At 41.8% G+C, this 20,653-nt stretch overlaps 2 protein-coding genes across 3 annotated transcripts; one reads left to right on the top strand and one right to left on the bottom strand.

Annotated features, from left to right (window-relative positions):
- Positions 1-8,726: 8,726 nt before the first annotated feature.
- snrpa (small nuclear ribonucleoprotein polypeptide A) lies at positions 8,727-12,854 on the bottom strand. The gene is made up of 7 exons (XM_047392096.1): positions 12,799-12,854; positions 12,414-12,508; positions 12,133-12,305; positions 9,849-10,010; positions 9,589-9,753; positions 9,416-9,504; positions 8,727-9,248 (listed from the first exon to the last, which is right to left on the bottom strand). The coding sequence occupies exons 2-7, from the start codon at positions 12,484-12,486 to the stop codon at positions 9,089-9,091; spliced, it is 822 nt and encodes a 273-aa protein (XP_047248052.1). The 5' UTR covers positions 12,487-12,508; positions 12,799-12,854; the 3' UTR covers positions 8,727-9,088.
- An 887-nt stretch (positions 12,855-13,741) lies between these two features.
- Positions 13,742-20,603, top strand: c18h19orf54 (chromosome 18 C19orf54 homolog). 2 transcript variants are annotated; one of them, XM_047391526.1, is made up of 7 exons: positions 13,742-13,903; positions 14,107-14,267; positions 15,902-15,970; positions 16,161-16,285; positions 19,016-19,145; positions 19,232-19,302; positions 19,683-20,603. In XM_047391526.1, exons 2-7 carry the CDS (start codon positions 14,122-14,124, stop codon positions 20,018-20,020), a joined length of 879 nt encoding a protein of 292 aa, XP_047247482.1. In that variant the 5' UTR covers positions 13,742-13,903; positions 14,107-14,121; the 3' UTR covers positions 20,021-20,603. The 2 variants fall into 2 exon arrangements, with proteins under 2 accessions (XP_047247482.1, XP_047247481.1); XM_047391525.1 differs by having other exon boundaries at positions 13,788-14,033.
- The last annotated feature ends 50 nt before the right edge of the window (positions 20,604-20,653 follow it).

Raw genomic sequence — 20,653 nt, 5'->3', positions numbered from 1 at the left:
TGCAGCTTTAGTGGTTAGTATTTGATTTGGCATTCCTGTTCAGCAATGAAAGGTTTCACTGTTTAAATCATTTTGAACTGTTGGATAATTTCTAGTTCCATCTATCCAACCATCCATCCATGTATCAAAGATCAGATAGCAAAGTTAGGAGGTCTTATAGGGAAACCCAGACTACCCTCTCTCCAGCCACAATCCTCACCACGTTCTGGGGGGTACCAAGGTATTCCCAGGACAAATGGGTGTTCAAGACCCTCCAGTTGCTGAAGGTTTCGGGTCTGCCCCCTTCCAGGAGGGCATGCCTGAAAAACCTCCAAAAGAAGGCATTTAGAAGGGATCCTAATCACATGCCCAAACCATCTCAACTGATTCCTTTTAATGGGGAGGCACAGACCTACTCCCCAAGTGACTGAGCCACCTTACAAAGGCAGCTAATTTCTGCTGCTTGTAAGGAGGGATTTTAGTACCCCTGTGATCCTGGGGGCTTTGTTGTCCAAGGCTTTGGCTCCTGGTAGGGTTTCCATTGGTTAATTAAAGCTCAGGGGAGGAATCAAACTTAGCAGTTCCATGATCTGAATGATAGATGACCGCAAGAATAGTCAAACTATGTCAGGGTCAGAGAAATAGGGGCACCCTCCTGAAACCAGACCTGAGAGGGGAGCTTGCAAATGAGTACCTGGGGCTCAGGCGGACTCCCTCTGTACATGGACCCACCTCCTTTGGAGATGAGTATGGAAGTTGGGTGCAGTGAGAGCTTGGTGGCTGGCCAGGCCTGGAAGCTGGACCTGCACCTGGACCTCCAGGGAGTCACAAACTGGCTTCTGGGACATGGGATGTAACCTCTAGTTCAAAGTCTAAAATATTTTCACTGGTCAAACTGGAACTAGATTATTCTACACTCAACAGAGATTATTTGAAACACTGTTTGAGACTCATGAAACGTTCCTCCTATTTGTAAAACTTTGATGCTTTTTACCATTTTGACCTCTTTAGCTTTAGTCAAGCAAGCAAACCACAAAAGAGTCATCTGTGATAAATCATTCTACACTTATCATAGGTTATTTAAAACTAATTTAGTGACTGATGAGAGCTAAGAAGTCGGGACTCTATTTGACCACCTCTTGTTCATCATTTTACATATTTAGGCTGGTTAGACCTGTGCAGCATTCTTCCACACTGACCAGAGATTCCTTAAAACACAGTTTGTAATCTATTAAATCTTCATTATGTACTTTCAATTGTGTTTTCTTGGCATGGGACCTTCTTAGATTGAGGCAAGCATGAAAAGCACTGGTCAAGCCTAGGTTTAATTATTTTACAGAGGTTACAGATCTAAGTCAACTAATATTATATAAATATATCTAATAAGTTGCTCACAAAAGTTTTTTCCACATAATGGGTTTGTTAGGTGAGTGGGCATGTGTTTGGTTGTGCAGAAGTAGGACCATGCATACTGACTACATCCTTATGGACAGTCAGACTCCACCTGCAGCATGATTTCCTCTGAACATGCTCTTCACATGTGGACACTGGTGATTAAACTTGTTCCGACAGCTGCAGCTGTATCCTGCTGTTCGCATGCAGCTGCTTAACGAAGCCGCCGGGCTCCCCCATAACTGGCTGAGCGCATAAATATAAAAGAGAATTGTGGAGTGTGAAGGCATCTTTTGAACATTGGCACTCGTCACATGGCATATTTCCTTTCCACATGGCACATCTGACCTCCAGTGCGCACGTCTTGTTGGATTCGAGATCTCCAGACAATGTTCCTTCTTCATCGGAGGGCCATCTAATGAGATACTGCCTCCCTCGCCCCTCCTCCTCCTTCTTCATCTTAAGGACTTATACGGGGTTGTTGCTCAAGAAGCTTCCCTGACAACCGCTGGTGTTTCCGCGGCTTGGCGCTCTGCAGTGACCCCGGGAGCGGAACAGAGGCCTCTTGAGGAGGAGGAGGGCGTTGATTTGCATACGAGAAGCAGTCAAATGGAGGCATGATCAGAATTAGAAACACACATCCCTGTTTCATTCAGGTTCTAATTAATATGTGTGGCTCACCTTAGCAAGATGATCTCCAAAATAGGTAGACTTTGTGATATAATCTGGAGCTTTTAGAGTTGTGCTTTTGGCGCCATCTTGTGGTCACTGGTAGACTCATGAGGAGAATATAAAAGGTCGGGAGTTCTTAAGGCAGTAAGCATGTTTGTATTCAGTAAAACCTTACAATATTTCAAGGATTTTAAGCAAATTTTCTTTACAACAGGTTTATCTCTTTAAAAAAAACAAAGCTAAGGCAATATCTGACAACAGCTCTCTTGCAGTGAAATTGGTCATTTTTGGCCTACATCTGCTCACTTCAGTCTTCGTGCCAATACAGCATGCAACGTTTCTTTGTTTACTTCCAGCTTCAACAGTTTTCACAACAACGATCTCAATCTTTCTGTCTGACTTTAAATCAGACCAGTCTTTCTGATTTAGGTTAGTTAGGATTATCAAACTTATTTCTGGTTGCTAAATGCCAGAAAAATTAGATAATTTTAATCACTCTCAAATTTAGAAGTTTACATTTACTAAGAGTAATATGCCTTTAAACAGCCCAGATGTTGATGTCATGCCTCTGATAGGTTAATATATTTTAGGGAAATCAGGCTGCTTCCTTGTGTGACATTATGGATATCAGGAAGATAACTGTGGGTCTCCACAAGCACATGTGGAGCACCACATAGTTATCATAACTATGTAGAGGACACACAGCTATACGTTAAGATGTTACCAGGTGACTATGAATCCATTCAAGCGCTGGGTAAATGCTTAGAAGAAATCAATGCATGGATGGGCCTAAATTTTCTTCAGCTGAATCAAAACAAAACTGAAGTAATAATCTTTGGACCAAAGGAAGAGCGTTTAAAAGTTAGCACACAGCTTCAGTTAATACAGGTAGAAACCACCAGTCAGGCTCGAAACCTGGGTGTAGTGATGGACTCAGACCTGAACCTTCAGAGGCACATAAAGGTAGTAACAAGGTCGGCCTTCTATCACCTAAAGAACATCTCCAGGATTAAAGGACTAACGTCTCAGCAGGACCTTGAAAAACTAATTCATGCGTTCATCTTTAGTAGAATTGATTACTGCAACGGTGTCTTCACAGGTCTGCCTAAAAAGTGGATCAGACAGCTGCAGTTGATCCAGAACACTGTTGCCCCGCGTCCTCACTAGAACTAAGAAAGTGGAGCGCATCACCCTGGTTCTAAAGTCCCTACACTGGCTCCCTGTAGCTCAGAGAATATACTTTAAAATACTTCTGTTAGTCTATAAATCACTGAATGGCTTAGCACCAAAATACATTACAGACTTGTTGTCAGTGGATCAACCACCCAGACCTCTCAGGTCTTCTGGCTCAAATCTACTCTGCATACCCAGAACCAGAACCAGACATGGAGAAGCAGCTTTTAGTTCTTATGCTCCACTAATCTGGAATAAACTCCCAAAAAACTGTAAAAGCGCCGAAACCCAAAGTTGCTTTAAATCAAGATTAAAAACGTCTTTGTTTAGAGTGGCCTTTGAATGTGTTATCTAAACATTATTAGTTAAGTTTTCAGTCCAATTTTTCGTTCATTTTCTTATCCATCATTCTATGATGGATAGATTGGTAAACTATCGGTAAACTATGGGGGTTGGCAGAATCACGTTCTGTGGGGTTGGTGCACTTGACAAAAGAACCTTATGTGGAAATATTGTTGCAACATCTCAATACATCAACCCGGAAGTTAAAGCTACATATCAAAGACTTCTGGGGAACTATTCTGTGGAGCGATGAAACTAAATAGGATCTTTCGGGAATGTGTGCATCCAGTTACAGCTCCCATAAAATGAACAAAGCATTTGAAAAAAAGAAAAGAAAGTAGGAGAATGTCCGACCAACAGTTTGTGACCATAGGTTCAAGCACACTTGGGTTCTGAGGTAGGAAAATTATCCAAAGCACACCAACAATTCCTATGCAGAATTGCTCCAAATAAGATGTTTAACAGTGGCTTAGTTAAAGTCCAAATTCAATTGAGATGCTGTGACATGACCTTAAACAGGACGATTGTTCTGAGAAAACCCTCTAGTGTGGCTGAATTAAAATCATTCTCCCAAAAAGAGTGGCTCATAATTCCTCCAGTGATGTAAAATATCCATTTAGTGATACTGCAAATAACAGCTCAATGCTGCTGCTGACAAATGTGGCCCAACCTGTCAAAAGGTTTAGGGGGCAAATACTTTTCACAGAGACAATGCAGTTTACACGATCTATTCTGCTGTTTTGTATTTACTCAGGTACTACGTCTCTGTTATTAAAATATGTCTGATGGGCTTAAAAGTGTGGCCAAAAAAAGCTAAATTAGAAGAGGTTCTGTACAGGAGGTTTAAACACATTTAGTTGGAAAGATGGTTGGAGGTTAAAACAAAGCATCTAGAGATGGGCATGAATTTCTAAAGGTTCGATTTTTACTCAGCAAAACAACTGTTCATAGCTTCAGCTATATGTCTCCTTTCACTCACTGCAACAGAAAGATTATTCTTCTGCTGAGTGGAAGTCATGTTTCTTAAGACCATGCCACCCTACCCCCACCACACACACACACACACACACAAGGCGCCCTGGTGGCTAAGGTCAGTGCTTTCTCAAGGCAAAATAAGAGAGTGTGGAAAGGCTTGGGAAACTGCAGAAGAATGTGAATTTTTTTGTGTACTTTGTTAGTCTGACCTGCAGACAATTACCCAGGGCACAGTTTAAGCTCACAACAGGGGGCCCTGTGTGTGCACAGCAAAGAGCTGACAGTGCCAGTCTAAATTAGGCTTTCCAGACCTAATTCACAAGTCACTTCTGTTCAAAGCACATGTATTCAGCCTTTGAGAGGAAGAGGAGGTCCTTATTGGTTGGCAATTACGTTGGCTGATAGGACTGCTTGCAATCAGGGAAATAAACTAAAGGCATTTTTAATGCCAATGTTTACAAGGTCATGAGGCTTTCTCGTGATCTTTAACTCAATTTAATCATCATTTTAAAAACAATCTCTGATATAAATGTTTCCTGATTGTCTTATAACCTAACTCCACGTTGAACATCTCTAGAACTTTCTCCCTGACCTGTCTGCTGTGTTCCTTGGTCTTCAGGATGCAGTTTGTTCACCTTGTTCTCCTTCATACCCCTGAGGCCGTCACATAACAGCTGGTTTTAAACTGAGATTAAATTACACACAGGTGGACTCTAGTTACTAATTAGCTGACCTCCAGACAATTAATTACATTGGATTTTATTGAGGGGTATCAGATTAAAAGGGGCCTCAATAAAAGTACACACCGCACATTTCAGATTTATATTTGTAAAGAATGAAGAAATCTATTTTCCCTCTACTTCACAATTAAGCATCATGTTGGTTTAGCAAACGATCTAGAAATTTGTGCTTTTATGCTTTGGCTCGTGACATATTTTTCAGAATGGGGAAGAAAGGTGATTTAAGTGACTTTGAACGTGGCATGGTTGTTTGTGCCAGACGGGCTGGTCTGAGTATTTCAGAAACTGCTGATCTACTGAGATTTACACACCACCATCTCTAGGGTTTACAGAGAATGGTCCGAAAAAGAGAAAAGATCCAGTGAGCGGCAGTTCTGTGGGCGCAAATGCCTTGTTGATGGCAGAGGTCAGAGGAGAATGGCCAGACTGGTTCGAGCTGATAGAAAGGCAACAGAAACTCAAATAACTACTCGTTACAACCAAGGCATGCAGACGAGCATCTCTGAACGCACAACACGTCAAACCTTCAGGTGGATGGGCTACAGCAGCAGAAGACCACACCAGGTGCCACTCCTGTCAGCTAAGAACAGGAAACTGAGGCTACAATTTGCACAGGCTCAACAAAATTGGACAATAGAAGATTGGAAAAAACGTTGCCTGGTCTGATGAGTCTCGATTTCTGCTGCAACATTTGGATGGTAGGATCAGAATTTGGCGTCAACAACATGAAAGCATGGATCCTTCCTGCCTTGTATCAACGGTTCAGGCTGGTGGTGTAATGGTGTAATGGTGTGGGGGATATTTTCTTGGCACAATTTGGGCCCCTTAGTACCAACTGAGCATCGTGTCAACGCCACAGCCTACCTGAGTGTTGTTGCTGACCATGTCCATCCCTTTATGACCACAGTGTACCCATCTTCTGATGGTTACTTCCAGCAGTGTCATAAAGCATGAATCATCTCAGGCTGGTTTCTTGAAAATGACAATGAGTTCACTAGACTCAAATGGCCTCCAAAGTCACCAGATCTCAATCCAATAGAGCACCTTTGGGATGTGGTGGAACGGGAGATTCACATCATGGATGTTCAGCCGACAAATCTGCAGCATCTGTGTGATGCCATCATGTCAATATGGACCAAACTCTCTGGGGAATGTTTCCAGCACCTTGTTGAGTCTATGCCACGAAGGACTAAGGCAGTTCTGAAGGCAAAAGGGGGTCCAACCCGGTACTGGCAAGGTGTACCTAATAAAGTGACCGGTGAGTGTATGTGGCAAATGAAAAAAAAAAAAGTTTTTTATATTTTAGATTCTTTAAAGTCGCCCTTTGCGCTGATGACTGAAATATTAACATCTGGCCATCTCTCAATGAACCTCTGGGAAGTTCTTTCAAGACTCTTTGGAAAACCATTTCAGGTGACCACCTCATGAAGCTCATGGAGAGGATGCAAAGAGATCAAAGCAGTAATCAGAGCAAAGGGAGGCTATTTTGAAGAATCTAAAATATTATAAAATATAAAAATGTTTATATTTCACTTTTTGTTTTCTACATGATTCCATGTTTGCTCATTCAGTTTTGTTGCCTTTGGTGAGAATCTACAATTTGAATAGTCATAAAAATAAAGAGACAAACAACAATTCTGAGTGTCAAGAAAAAACCCAACAGATTTACTTTACAAGTGGAGCATTACAGCTAACGCTTTAACACTCCGCTTGATATTTATTACCAGCTTTTTTTACCAAAAAGTGCACAGTACTTATCAATGCAAGATGTATTTAGTGGTAAATGCAGCTTAATATAGAACATTTGTGTATCTGTTAACACCTGAATCTAAACACCTGTGGGTCTGAGTGTGAGCGTGCTTGTGTATAACAAGGTTTCTCCATAAAAATATGCAATAGCAAGTGCGAGGAGCCACAGAACTGCCCCTCTGGACCTGGGACAAATACGGAGCAGATCTGAGCCACAGACATCCAAAGAACCCCCAGAGCACAGAAACCCCAGGAGAACCACTGCCGGGATTACCGCAACCCTCCCAGAGAAGAGCAGGGGAGCTGCAGCAACGAGCCCACAGGCTGCACCGGCCTACGCCCGAGCAGATCCAGCCATGGACCCAGTGACGTGAGACCCCGGGATAGATCACTCCCACAGCAGATGCCCAACAGAGCCCAGGGGTCCAGACTGGCCCGCCAACCAGAGTCGACACAGGATGAAACAGTCCCAACCCCGCCATGAGCCCCCCACCCCCCATGAATCCCAACATAAATTTCCCCACAGGCCCACTCTCAACCATGACACAGATATCGAACATATGCCCCCAAAAACCAAATGCCAAGAATTCCCTCCCCACAGCACAGGGGCACACCCCCACAGATGAGCTCCATCCCCGAAAAGCCACACCCACACAGCGTGAGTTCCACACAGCCCCGGTTCCAAGTACCTCCGCCGCATCCTGGCCCCCACCACACAGCGTGATGGCAATGCAAGGGCCCCGCGCAACGCTACCCCAGCCCCCGCCCACAGGCGCAACAGGGCAGACACCACTGAGCACCACGCCCACAACAGAACCCCCAACCCCACACTAAGATGGGACAAACTCACCCAGCAAGAGGTCCCCGGCCAGCAGTAAGCATCCAGGGGCCGGCGTCCCCCACCACACCCCCTGCAACCACACAAACGCACCACATCACCGCCACTGCAACGATAGCCCAGGGAGAAACATTAGCCAGCTCAGCTCTACCATGCCAATGACCCCACATCCAAGAAGAGGACACAACCCCCCACCATCCCACACGCTGCAGCCCCTCCATGTCACCCTCTAGCCCGCCGCCCCAATCCCCCACTGGACACGACCAGCAGAGCAGCACATCTCCAAGACTGCACAATCATCCGGCTAGCACCAGCAGCCCATCAGTTCATGAGCAAGATTTGTATACAGTCTGGCAAAAAATAAATGTCCATATAGCATATTTTTATTAATATACTAGCAATATTTTACCAGAAATGTAACTGCATTTGAAACACATTCAAGTAAATGCATTCTTTTACTAGCTTATATTTTGCATATTTTTGTTCTTCCTTAATACAAAAAGTAACAACCTGAAGGGTTGCTAGCCGTTTACTCAACAGATACAATCAAATATGATTGAACTGACTTCATATTTCTGTGTATAAATCGGATCCGTTTGTTTTGGAAAGTGGCTTGAGGCAATATTCCTAATTAATCAGCACTGTATAAATAAAATAAACTGAACTGGAAGGAATGTCCATTTCACAGCTCGATATTTTAATCACTACCCGAACAAAGCAAAATGACGGTCGGTGAAGAATATGTGGAAGGGCAACCCTAAAAAATGGAATATAGACGAACAAGTTTGGGCCAACAATGAGGCGTGAGGGCTGAAATAAGTATCAGCCAAAGACAAACTTGTACTAAAATTGCACACAGACAAGTGTTATATAAAGTCACCTCTTTTATTAAAAAACAAAAAAAGAAAAGCTCCAGGTACAGTGTCTGGTAGCCCAGACTCTGGGTGCAATGCTTTAACAGTTTAATAAAAAAAATTAAAAACAATATGTCAAGTTGCTTGTGACAGCACAATACATCTGTAAAGGTTTTATGATCCACACCTTTGAATTTATTTACCAACAAGCGTTGAGGCAATGAAGTGTCTAAAACCCAGCAACTTGACATGTAAAATGTATACTTACACGGTAATCCTTGGAGGGGAAGTATCACTGTCAACAAATCAGCAACATTTTTATAAAAAACAAAAAGATCTGAAAGCATTTAAACCCAGGACCCTGTGAGGAGGGGTTATTTCTTAGCAAAAGAGATCTTCATAGCGTTCGTCTGTGTGATCTTGAAGCCCTGCAGTGCATCTCGTGCAGCGCTGGCCTGGACCTCGTTTTCAAACTCCACAAAAGCGATGTCGTGCCGGCCGGGAACCAGACGCACCTCTTTGAAGCCAGGGAACCTAAAGAAACACATCAAGTCAAGTTCTGCCTTTATGGGGATGGACTTTTCAACAACAAAAGAATAATTACAGCCATACTTTCAGTCGACAGCTCTGATTTATTTCTGGCAAATACCAAATCCATCAATAAACTGCACAACACATGAAGAAAAGGAGTTGGTACTGACTGGTTGAAGAGCATGGAGAGCATGAGTTCGTTCGTCTCTTCGGGCAGGTTTGTGAGAAAGAGGATGTGATTGGGGGGATTTTCTGAAACCTGTGAGAAAACAACCAAATTTTAACTCAAACCACCGTGAGAATAAAACAGTTATCTCTCATGAGTAACACAGAGAAACGCTACCTGCTGTGGCATCTGTCCTGGCATCATCTGACCAGGAGGAATGGCACCTGGAGGAATCTGGCCGGGAGCCATTCCAGGTGGGGGCATCATTCCAGGAGGGGGCATGTAGGGTGGCTGTCCTGGAATGTGCATCATCCGTGGCGCCTGACTCATAGGAGGCATTCCCTAAAGAGGAAAACATCAGTTAAAAAGGTATTCTTACATGTCTCCATGAGCAGGTATAAAGCCTCTGTCCTAAAGACACTTAGAACACCACTTACCGGCATGGCGGACGGCACTCCACCCACCATGGCTGCAGCTGCTTTCTTACTTCCACCTGATTCAGGTTTGGGCTTCTTCTTCTCCTTTTTACGGTCGCGTTCCACATAGGTCCCCTTCATCTTGGCGATAATGTCAGAGTCTGTCTTGGAATACTGGATTCTCTGCAAGAACAAACATATTTACAACTTTGCATCTCCCATTTCTTAAGTTTATGATCAACTGAACACAGATTGTATTGTTGGATTATATTTTTTCATACTATTTGGGTGGAGGCTTCATATAAGCCCACTGTGGGCTTTTGGCCTCGTCCAGCCCTGTTAACATGATTTTTACTTTTGATTATTGATCTGTATTAGAAAACACAAAAGCAAAATAGAAAGCATTTTAAATTAAACGCATCGGGCCCTTCAGGAGTTCTAGAGATGGACCGATCGAGTCTTTTCCAAGGCGTATTCGGGGTTTCTTTGAGGTCTGACCTGCTGATTCTTTTTTCTAAGAACTTTACCTGAGAGAAAAATGTCCTGCAGGTTCTGATTAAAGTAGGAGTTTTGAGTCCAACAGAAAATGAAGGGAATGCAGGACTATCCTCATCTAAGCATCAAAACATGTTCCTTACCACGATCTAATTGTTAATAAACTAAACAAGTGGATCAAATCACATTCTTTGTTATCATGTGTTTGATTGAAAATGATATGTTTTGAGTTTTGATGCATCCAATGAATAACCACACACACAGAAAAATGAAACAAATCTGTAACTGAACAGTGAAGCACTGATAAGAGTCTATCAAGCAGATATGATCTCTTGTTAATGGTTGGGGCGTCTCTTATTTTCACAATTTGCAAAAGGAGGAATGTTAAAAACAGTTTACAGCAGGGGTGTCCAACTCCAGTCCTACAGGGGCGCTGTCTCACAACTTTTAGAGGCTTCCCATCTCCAACACACCCGAACCAGATTACTGCCTCGTAACCAGGCCTCTGCAAAGCTGAATGGCACGCTGATGAATCAACTTCATCTAAATCAAGGATAGTAGCTCCATAGAACTGGAGCTGGGCACTCCCCTGATTTACACAAAATCCACTTAAATCCAGGCAACTTTCATTTCTCGCAAAGGACAAAGCTGGTTGCTGCAACCTTCTGTCAGGGTGCTACAATCTGTTTAGGCTGGGCAATGATTACATTAACCTATATTTTTACTCTTCCCTGAGCTGTAGCTGCTCAGGCAGGGAAACCTTTATCAGGTGTGGGCATCAAGGGCGCGGAAGGTCCGTGCAACTGGCCAAATGTTTAGCCTGCAAAGCCTGTTAATGGAAACTGAAATACTCCATCTTGGCCAACCAAATGCTCACAAGAAGCTTGTTTGACTGTTATATTGAAAACATTGAAATCGTAGTGATGACTACAATTGAATTGATGGGCATTTCTATTGTGTTTGTGAAATGTTCAAAAAGAGCTGAATGTCTATTAACCAATTAGAGGAGCTTACACTAAACCTTTGAGCAATGCTGGGGATGTGTATCTTGGTTAAGAATGAGGAGGGTTACAGCATTTTAAAATCACGGACATCTAATTTTGCAGAAGCTACTGCAGCCTGTGATCGCGCAGGAAGCCGGTCCTTTACGATCTCGCCGTTTTGTACCTGACTGTTTTGGGTGCAAAAGGGCTCTAACTACCGCGAGACATTTGACACAAACAGAACATTTTGTACCGTCAATATTCAAATAACAATACTAGTCTGTCATACTCCATAACAGTCAGACCTAAAAGGATATCAGAACCTAAATAAATAGGAATAAGGTACAATAAAAAGAGTTTAAAAATTAATACACAATTGAATTAAAGTATCTTTTTGATGATTAATCTTAAGATTTTACAAAACTCCTACAATGAAAAATAAGGTGATAGGCAGCAGGGGATGAAATAGCTATGCATGGGTACAAATTAGGAAAGCAGGAATTAACCCGGAGTCACTTATGCATATAGTTTGTTTTTTGATAGGTGTTTACTTGAAAGCGTGAACTAATAGGCTTTTTTTGGTCTAGAAATTCAGTAGTTTTTCATCTACCCGACTCTCTGAAGATCAGAAGCAAAATACCCACGTAGAGCAAAAGGATCTTCAAACAAATTATAGAAACTGAGTGGCCTTTTTTTTTTTTTTTTTACATTTTATCAGCAGATAACCAACTAGAACAGTAATTGGTGAAAGGAATATCAAGAACTAATCTGGGGGGAAAACGTCTGTGCAGATGCTTGCTGTTATTTGGTGTGTTTAGGTAACCTACCATGGGTTTATCGTAGAAGGGAAACCCCTGCATGGACCTTAAGGCGTTGGAGGCGCTGTTGATCTCTTTAAAGATAACAAAGGCCTGGCCCTTCATCTTCAGGTTTCGTGCTACCAAGATGTCCAGAATTTGTCCAAACTGTGAGAAGATGGCATAAAGCGACTTTTTCAGCTCTGCATAGACGGGAGAAAACGAATAAGACACCAGTTTACATCCGATTGTCATTTTCTGTGCGTATTTTCAACAATAGCCGGTTTGATACATGAGAGGCGAAATATCACCATCTTTCTTGATCTTCTCATTCAGGTTGTTGATGTAGATGGTGTGATTAGGACGAACCTCTGGATTGGTCATCTTCCGATCTATCTGTGATCACCTGGAATAAAACTAAACTTCAGTTAAATATGTTTAAACAATCCGAAACTCAACAAACAATACGAGGCTAACGAAGGTTAGCAAACAATCATCCGGCGTGATAGCCTATTAGCTTCATATGCTAGGTCAGCGTTTTCAGCACAATAAATCAAATTAAATGCAACAATTACTTCATTTTGTTGCCATAAACACCTACAGGCTAAATATAGGCCTACAAATTCCTCGCGTTGAGAAGTATGGATCCCCTGAATTTGATGTAACTGCGGATCTTAATGTAGCCGAACTACTCACCTCGAAAAGATGAATGAAAACCCCGGCCTTCCGAAATCACGTTTTCAGTTCTCGCGTTAACAAGGAAAACGCAATTTCCGGGTTTATTCTACGTTATGTCCTGTGACAAACATCTGTACATTTTTTAAAGTTTAGTTTTAGTTGCTATTATTGAAAAAGGCCTCGCCATAGTATTAGGGTTAGACTGCATCACATACCTAGATTTTTTTAATGAAACAAGCGGCCAAAAGTACACTGTTACCAAGTTGTAATTCTCATCACTGAAGAGTGCAATTTATTTGTTTTAAAACATAAAGGTTTAGTCTGGTTTCCTGTCAGACAGTAATCAAAAACAGATCTTTTCATAAAGCACATACAGTGTGTGCATGTACACTTTTAGTATATTTACATTAACAAACACTTATGACTTATATAAAAAATCATAATCACAAAAATACTCCTTTAAAGCAATTTTTGTAATTTCCTTAAAACACGGTGACGTTTGGACGCTCCTGCTTTTCCACACAGAAACTGTTCCACGGTTGTACTCCACAGATTGAAATGCTAAATGTTTTTATCAACACTGTTTTTTTAGGACCATAGGTCTAATTTCTGTCCACATGTGTGTGTGTATGTGTGTGTGTGTATGTTTTATTTATATATATATATATTTTTTTTTATTTTATTGCAGGTCTAGACGTTATCGTTGTATTTTTTCAACCAAATTAACTAAAGTGTGTGCATTCACTTCTAAAAACACATCATCGTATGTTTTAAGTATTTGTATTCATCCTAGAGAGAAAGAAATTGGTACAACTGGACATACAAGACCTTTTGGAGAAAAATTTTTAGTTCAGAATGTTATTGTTTTTTGTTAATGTACCTTATAAAAACTAAATGAAGAGAGAGAATATTGTTTATAAATATATGTAGAACGTCAGTATCCCGAACCAAATTCCATCCCAGTTGGTGGCGGTAATGCACCAAACGTCACTTGCCAACCGCAATTAAACCAGAAGAAGAAGAAGAAGACGAAGAAGAACCAACTACTTCTAAATATGGGCATGAAACCGATGAGAGGCAGCTCGCTTTGGCAGCTGTGAAGTGCAATACCAGTGTATTTGTTGTAAGTAGTAATTATACCGGTGTGATTTTCTACGTAACTGGTTTTAAGAATAAATGTCCAGATTTCCGTGCTGCTTTGAAAGCAGCAGGGCAGCCTGTCAGGCTCCAGCAACCAGGAACAGCAGGGGCAGGTTTGTGTTGATTGTTATTAGCCTCTTTACAATGGTGCAAAACATGCTAACAGAGCCTTATTTTTCTGTTAAGGTGGAGAAGCTGAAGATGTCACCCCCTCCACCTCCTCCTGCTTCGTGTCCACCACCTCCAGCAGCAATGAAGAAGCTGTACCAGACCATAGCCAGCAGTAGGATTCCTGTGGAGGGGGATCACACTGAGGCTTGCCTGCTGCTCAGACAGAGGGAGAGCTGGTGAGCTAAATACCTGCTACTGCACTAATCTGAAACAGTTTATGAAGTTACTAAATGAACTTGTACAGTGCAATAAAGATACTTTATCATTGTCACAAAAAACTAGTGAGCTGAGTGCAAAACTTGATCTACTTCTGCAATGAAGGATAATTTCATTTGTGAGTACGCTCACTGACAAAACTGGTTAAAGACCAGTGATTGAGATTTATTTGGGTCACGTTGTGGATATACATGAGGTCAGGCTGGCATATTGTGCCAGTGTCCCTGCACTTGGAGAGTAGGATGACATTTAAACCTATTGCCCAGCGTCATGCATACGCTCATTGTGACCCATATTAATCTCTGTGGGCTGATAATGCTGTCTATGAGGCATCCGCTGTGTCTGGTGACTTTGACTGACCGTTGAATGTTCCTGCAATGCCTGTAGCATCATTTCACCGGAGATGCCCACATTTACAGTGCCTTGTCAAATTATTCAGACCCCTTGAACTTTTTTCACATTTTGTCAGATTACAACCACAGTTGTCAGTATTTATCTGGACTTTGTGTGATAGATCAGTACAAACTACATTTGTTTGGTGATAGCATAGAAGGCAACATTAGAAAAAAATAAATAATCAAGAGCTTATTTTTATTAAGAGCGTTTATAGACCTAAAACACAATATAACAAGAGACATATTGGTACCAAAACAAACAAGAAAGAAAATAAAAATAAAAACAAAGAGCAATAAATAAGATAAGCAAAGGACGGCAAGATAAGTATTTTTTAAAATAGTGTATAATTGTGGAAGGAAATATTTCATGGGTTTTTAACATTTTTACAAATAAAAATCTGAAATGTGTGACGTACATTTATATTTAGCCTCCTTTACTCTGATACCGCTACTTAAAACCCAGAGCAACCAATTTAACCTCAGTTTACATCCAACTGTTGTGTGAAGGCCTCAGAGGTTTGTAAGAGAACATCAGTGAACAACGAGCATCATGAAGACCAAAGAACCCCACAGACAGGCCAGAGAGAATGTTAGGCACTGTTCAGACTGTCATCTAAAAATGGAAAGAGTGTGGCACAACTGAAAACCTGCTGCCCACAGAGACAGGCCGGGCAAGGAGAAAATAAATCTGAGAGGCAGCCAAGAGGCCCAGACCAAGGAACACAGCAGTTATGCCAGGGAGATCGCCATAATTAAGTATTAAACGGGGTTAGGTTATACAATAATATCACAAAGACAGCTGTTCTTCTAAACTTGACAGCATTAATTAGAGAAGCAACCAAGACGTCAATACTAACTATGGGGGAGCTGCAAAGATCCACAGCTCAGGTGAGAGAACCCGCTGACATGACAACTATTAGTTCCATAAAATTGGCTTTGTCCTGATTATCATTGAACTCAAAACAAAGTGCATCATGTGGTCTCTTGTTCCATATACAGGCGGAAAGAATGGGAGTTTTCACACTATAAAAATGTCTAGCAGAGAAAAAAACTCATTTTCTTTCTGCAAATTTTATTTTGGTTTTAAATGTATATTCTGGAAAAAAAAAAAGTAATTTTAAACTTGTAGAAAAATAAACTAATATCAAAGATGTTCTCAGTAATTAGCTTTTATTTGATACAATGTTTCTTTTCCTCAGTTTCAGGCAGGATCTGCAGTGGTTCCTGGTAAACACATATGTGCCTTCGCTCATCCAAGACGGCCCACAGTAAGTCACTAAACTGTGGTCGGAGCTCTAAAACCTGTTCAGTAAAACCTTGATCTTACTGAGCAATACAGCGAGTGCACACCTGTTACTGAAGAGATGCTATTTTTTGTTTCCCCAATAATGAATGGTTTTACATGTGAGCCATAAACCGAGACCCGTTCTCCATGCTGCAAGACGATTTATGTTTCAGGTGTGGTTTGGTGGCTCTGTGGATGGCTGCTCACCTGCGACAGCCTCAGCTGAATCTCGACATGGAGACGGTGGTTCAGACAGCAGTGAGGAGGGGGTACACTGCACAGGGGGAAATGTTTTCAGGTAACGTCAGTGTGTAAGACACTTGGTGTTGTGCTTTCTTTCTTACAGTACCTTGCAAAAGTATTCACACCCCTGGAACTTTTTGCTATTTTGTCACGTTAAATCTACACACTTCAATGTTTTTCATGTGCAGCAGATCAACATGAAGTAGTGATTAGTTGTGAAAGAGGAAAATGTTACTGGGTTTCTAAAAAGTGTGACGCATATTTGCATTTAGCCCCCTTTAAATAAAATCCAGTGCAAACAATTGCCTTGTATGGCCGTCCACCTAAATTAATAGAGTGGGCAAGGATGGCAATGATGAGAGAAGCAGCCAAGAGACTCATGTTAACTTTGGAAGAGCTGCAGAGTTCCAAAGCTCTGGTGTGAGAATCTGTTGACAAGGTAGAAAGTCAATCTTTAAGGGACAAGAAGTAAACCAATTTTGAAAGAAACCCATGAGAAGCCCTGTGTGTAGTGTGCCACAGGGCCTGTCGGAGACATGTAGAAAAAAGTGTCTTGGTTAACTATTTGGAGATGAAAATGTACAGGTCCTTCTCAAAATATTAGCATATTGTGATAAAGTTCATTATTTTCCATAATGTAATGATGAAAATTTAACATTCATATATTTTAGATTCATTGCACACTAACTGAAATATTTCAGGTCTTTTATTGTCTTAATACGGATGATTGTGGCATACAGCTCATGAAAACCCAAAATTCCTATCTCACAAAATTAGCATATTTCATCCGACCAATAAAAGAAAAGTGTTTTTAATACAAAAAACGTCAACCTTCAAATAATCATGTACAGTTATGCACTCAATACTTGGTCTGGAATCCTTTTGCAGAAATGACTGCTTCAATGCGGCGTGACCTGGAGGCAATCAGCCTGTGGCACTGCTGAGGTCTTATGGAGGCCCAGGATGCTTCGATAGCGGCCTTTAGCTCATCCAGAGTGTTGGGTCTTGAGTCTCTCAACGTTCTCTTCACAATATCCCACAGATTCTCTATGGGGTTCAGGTCAGGAGAGTTGGCAGGCCAATTGAGCACAGTGATACCATGGTCAGTAAACCATTTACCAGTGGTTTTGGCACTGTGAGCAGGTGCCAGGTCGTGCTGAAAAATGAAATCTTCATCTCCATAAAGCTTTTCAGCAGATGGAAGCATGAAGTGCTCCAAAATCTCCTGATAGCTAGCTGCATTGACCCTGCCCTTGATAAAACACAGTGGACCAACAAGAGCAGCTGACACGGCACCCCAGACCATCACTGACTGTGGGTACTTGACACTGGACTTCTGGCATTTTGGCATTTCCTTCTCCCCAGTCTTCCTCCAGACTCTGGCACCTTGATTTCTGAATGACATGCAGAATTTGCTTTCATCTGAAAAAAGTACTTTGGACCACTGAGCAACAGTCCAGTGCTGCTTCTCTGTAGCCCAGGTCAGGTGCTTCTGCCGCTGTTTCTGGTTCAAAAGTGGCTTGACCTGGGGAATGCGGCACCTGTAGCCCATTTCCTGCACACGCCTGTGCACGGTGGCTCTGGATGTTTCTACTCCAGACTCAGTCCACTGCTTCCGCAGGTCCCCCAAGGTCTGGAATCGGCCCTTCTCCACAATCTTCCTCAGGGTCTGGTCACCTCTTCTCGTTGTGCAGCGTTTTCTGCCACACTTTTTCCTTCCCACAGACTTCCCACTGAGGTGCCTTGATACAGCACTCTGGGAACAGCCTATTCGTTCAGAAATGTATTTCTGTGTCTTACCCTCTTGCTTGAGGGTGTCAATAGTGGCCTTCTGGACAGCAGTCAGGTCGGCAGTCTTACCCATGATTGGGGTTTTGAGTGATGAACCAGGCTGGGAGTTTTAAAGGCCTCAGGAATCTTTTGCAGGTGTTTAGAGTTAACTCGTTGATTCAGATGATTAGGTTCATAGCTCGTTTAGAGACCCTTTTAATGATATGCTAATTTTGTGAGATAGGAATTTTAGGTTTCCATGAGCTGTATGCCAAAATCATCCATATTAAGACAATAAAAGACCTGAAATATTTCAGTTAGTGTGCAATGAATCTAAAATATATGAATGTTAAATTTTCATCATGACATTATGGAAAATAATGAACTTTATCACAATATGCTAATATTTTGAGAAGGACCTGTATTTTGCAATAAAGACTGGGCAGAAATGTCAGTTTCGAGGTGCAGAGCTGGCAGACCTAGCAAAAGGTGGCTCAACTTGATTCAGGTAGATCAATAAAATGCACAGCACACTTTTCAGATTTTCATTTGGAACAGTTCTGAAAACCCTGCATCGCTTACCTTCCACTTCACAACTAATCATTGCTTCGTTTCAGGCTATCAAGGCTCTGTAAGTAGGAAAAAAGCACAGTAAGCCCATACTAAATATAACAACAAAGTAATGTAATGAGCTCCAGCTTAGTGGGAAATAAACCGAAGGATGTGACATGTTTAACTTAGAAATAAGAAGCTGTGGTTGTAACAAAATGTAAACAATTTCAAGGAGCGTGTATACTTTGGCAGGGCCCTGTATAGAGTGAACATTTCTGCAGCATTTGGTCTTAGTTTCTGTGTCTACAGGAGCAAAACCAGTTTTACATTTGAATCGATTTTGAACCAAGAAATCAGTTATAATGCAAAATGTTTCCCTGTAATGAGATTTCTGTGAACATTTGCTTGTATTTGAACCTGGTGTTGTTGCCAGTTGCACCTATTAAACTTCCTTTTTTGCCAGCGTTCAACATGGCCCTGCTGGCAGAAGAGCTCTGTGTCTGTAAGGCTGAACTGCTGTCAGGAGGTTTGGGTGGTGGAAACGCTGCAGCCATCATCAAACACCTTTGGAGGGGGCAACCTGTTCTCATCCCGTATCCTGCAGCCAAATGAAACTAAAGGTTATATAACGGCCTTTGTGTTTGACCTGCAACATGCAGTTCCTTGACACCATGTGCAGGTATGACGAGGACTTCAACCATGAGCCATGCCAGCGTAACGGTCACAGGGCGCACTGGGCTGTTGCTTCGGGTAAGACCTGAAAGTTGGTCGGATCATTTGAAAAAATGCAGATTTCACACTCCTACATTGTGATAGGCTGCCTTGCAAAGGTATTTATACCCTGTGAGGTTCTTTATTTGAAAACTACAACAATATATTTTTATTCGGGTTTTATGTGATAGACCTGAAGAATGTGACTGGACCAGAGGTTCACCTTCCAGCAGAATATGGACCCTAAACAAACAGCCAAAGCTACAATGGAATGGTTTAGATTATAGTATATTCATGCGTTTGAATGGCCTGATCAAAGTCCAGACCTAAATCCAATTTTGGTGTTTAAATGACCTCTTACCTTAATTATTTTTTTACTCTCTTGAACCATAAACACAAAACCTATCCATTGATTGCAGGTGTGCTCCTCTGTTTGGACAAGGGAAGTGTAAACGAGCACGCTCAGCCCGATCCCACTCTGCCCTGGCTCTACCTCGCTAACAGCCACGTTCCTTGTCCCATTAAAGACACGAGTGCCACAGAGGTTTATGTCCTTGCCAAGCAGGGCAAGAGCCTGCGCTACCAGCTGTGGAGTCTGGACAGCGTCGCCCAGAGCAACGGGCAGCTGAAGACGATGGGCCAGCTGAGAGCCAATGATGGGATCCAGTACGTGGTTCCTGAGGGAGGAGTGGAGGCCGGGCTCGCGGGGCAGGCGGTTTTACTCCACACAAAAACTCTGGGGCAGGAACCAAAGTGACCCACATCCTCCCGAACAGTCACTATGTAACATCAGCATAAATATTTACCAGGAGGAGCTTTATCTTATCAAGAGCTAAAATGTCACAATCCAACAAATGCATCGTTTAACAAATAAATATTTAAACATGTGATGGTTTACATAAAACTGTTAGAAATACATTAAATACTTTATATTTAGTCTGAACATCACAAATATTGAGAAGTTTGTAAATATTTCAGTATTTATGTAGTTTCCAGTGCTGCAGTCCTTCATTATAGTTTTATTTGTGATTGCTCATCAAATAAACGTTAAGTTTTATTAGTTAACCTTCATAGCGGTTTAACTGCTGACCAATCACCGTGACTGTAACGCCGTTAGCCCTGCCCACTGGTTTACATTTAAATATATTTAAAATAGTCAATGCACACATTGACTATTTTATTGAAATCATCACATATAATTTTTGAAAATGTATGGATTGTGGCACTTTTTGTTCTAATCTTTCATGCTTTCAACCTGCTTCATTTTCTCCACTAACTCAACAGATTTGAACAGATTTAAAACCATAGTGAAATAAAAAAAAAAAAGAAGGTTCCATGTATTTTGTCCTCTCTTTTGAGCTTTGAGAGCTGGTCTGACAAAAAAAAAGAA

This window comes from Girardinichthys multiradiatus, chromosome 18, assembly GCF_021462225.1.
Source record: "Girardinichthys multiradiatus isolate DD_20200921_A chromosome 18, DD_fGirMul_XY1, whole genome shotgun sequence".
Classification (NCBI taxonomy): Eukaryota; Metazoa; Chordata; class Actinopteri; order Cyprinodontiformes; family Goodeidae; genus Girardinichthys; species Girardinichthys multiradiatus.
The sequence above is the reverse complement of the archived record's forward strand: the minus strand, read 5'-3'. Positions and strand labels throughout refer to the sequence as shown.

Coding starts and splice junctions, on each gene's coding strand:
- snrpa (XM_047392096.1), bottom strand. CDS start 12,486: ATGACCAATCCAGAGGTTCGTCCTAATCACACCATCTACATCAACAAC. Junction 10,011..12,132: donor CCTTCTACGATAAACCCATG/GTAGGTTACCTA, acceptor TTGTTCTTGCAG/AGAATCCAGTATTCCAAGAC. Junction 9,754..9,848: donor GAGTGCCGTCCGCCATGCCG/GTAAGTGGTGTT, acceptor TTTCCTCTTTAG/GGAATGCCTCCTATGAGTCA.
- c18h19orf54 (XM_047391526.1), top strand. CDS start 14,122: ATGTCACCCCCTCCACCTCCTCCTGCTTCGTGTCCACCACCTCCAGCA. Junction 16,286..19,015: donor ACAGGGGGAAATGTTTTCAG/GTAACGTCAGTG, acceptor CTTTTTTGCCAG/CGTTCAACATGGCCCTGCTG. Junction 19,303..19,682: donor GCACTGGGCTGTTGCTTCGG/GTAAGACCTGAA, acceptor CATTGATTGCAG/GTGTGCTCCTCTGTTTGGAC.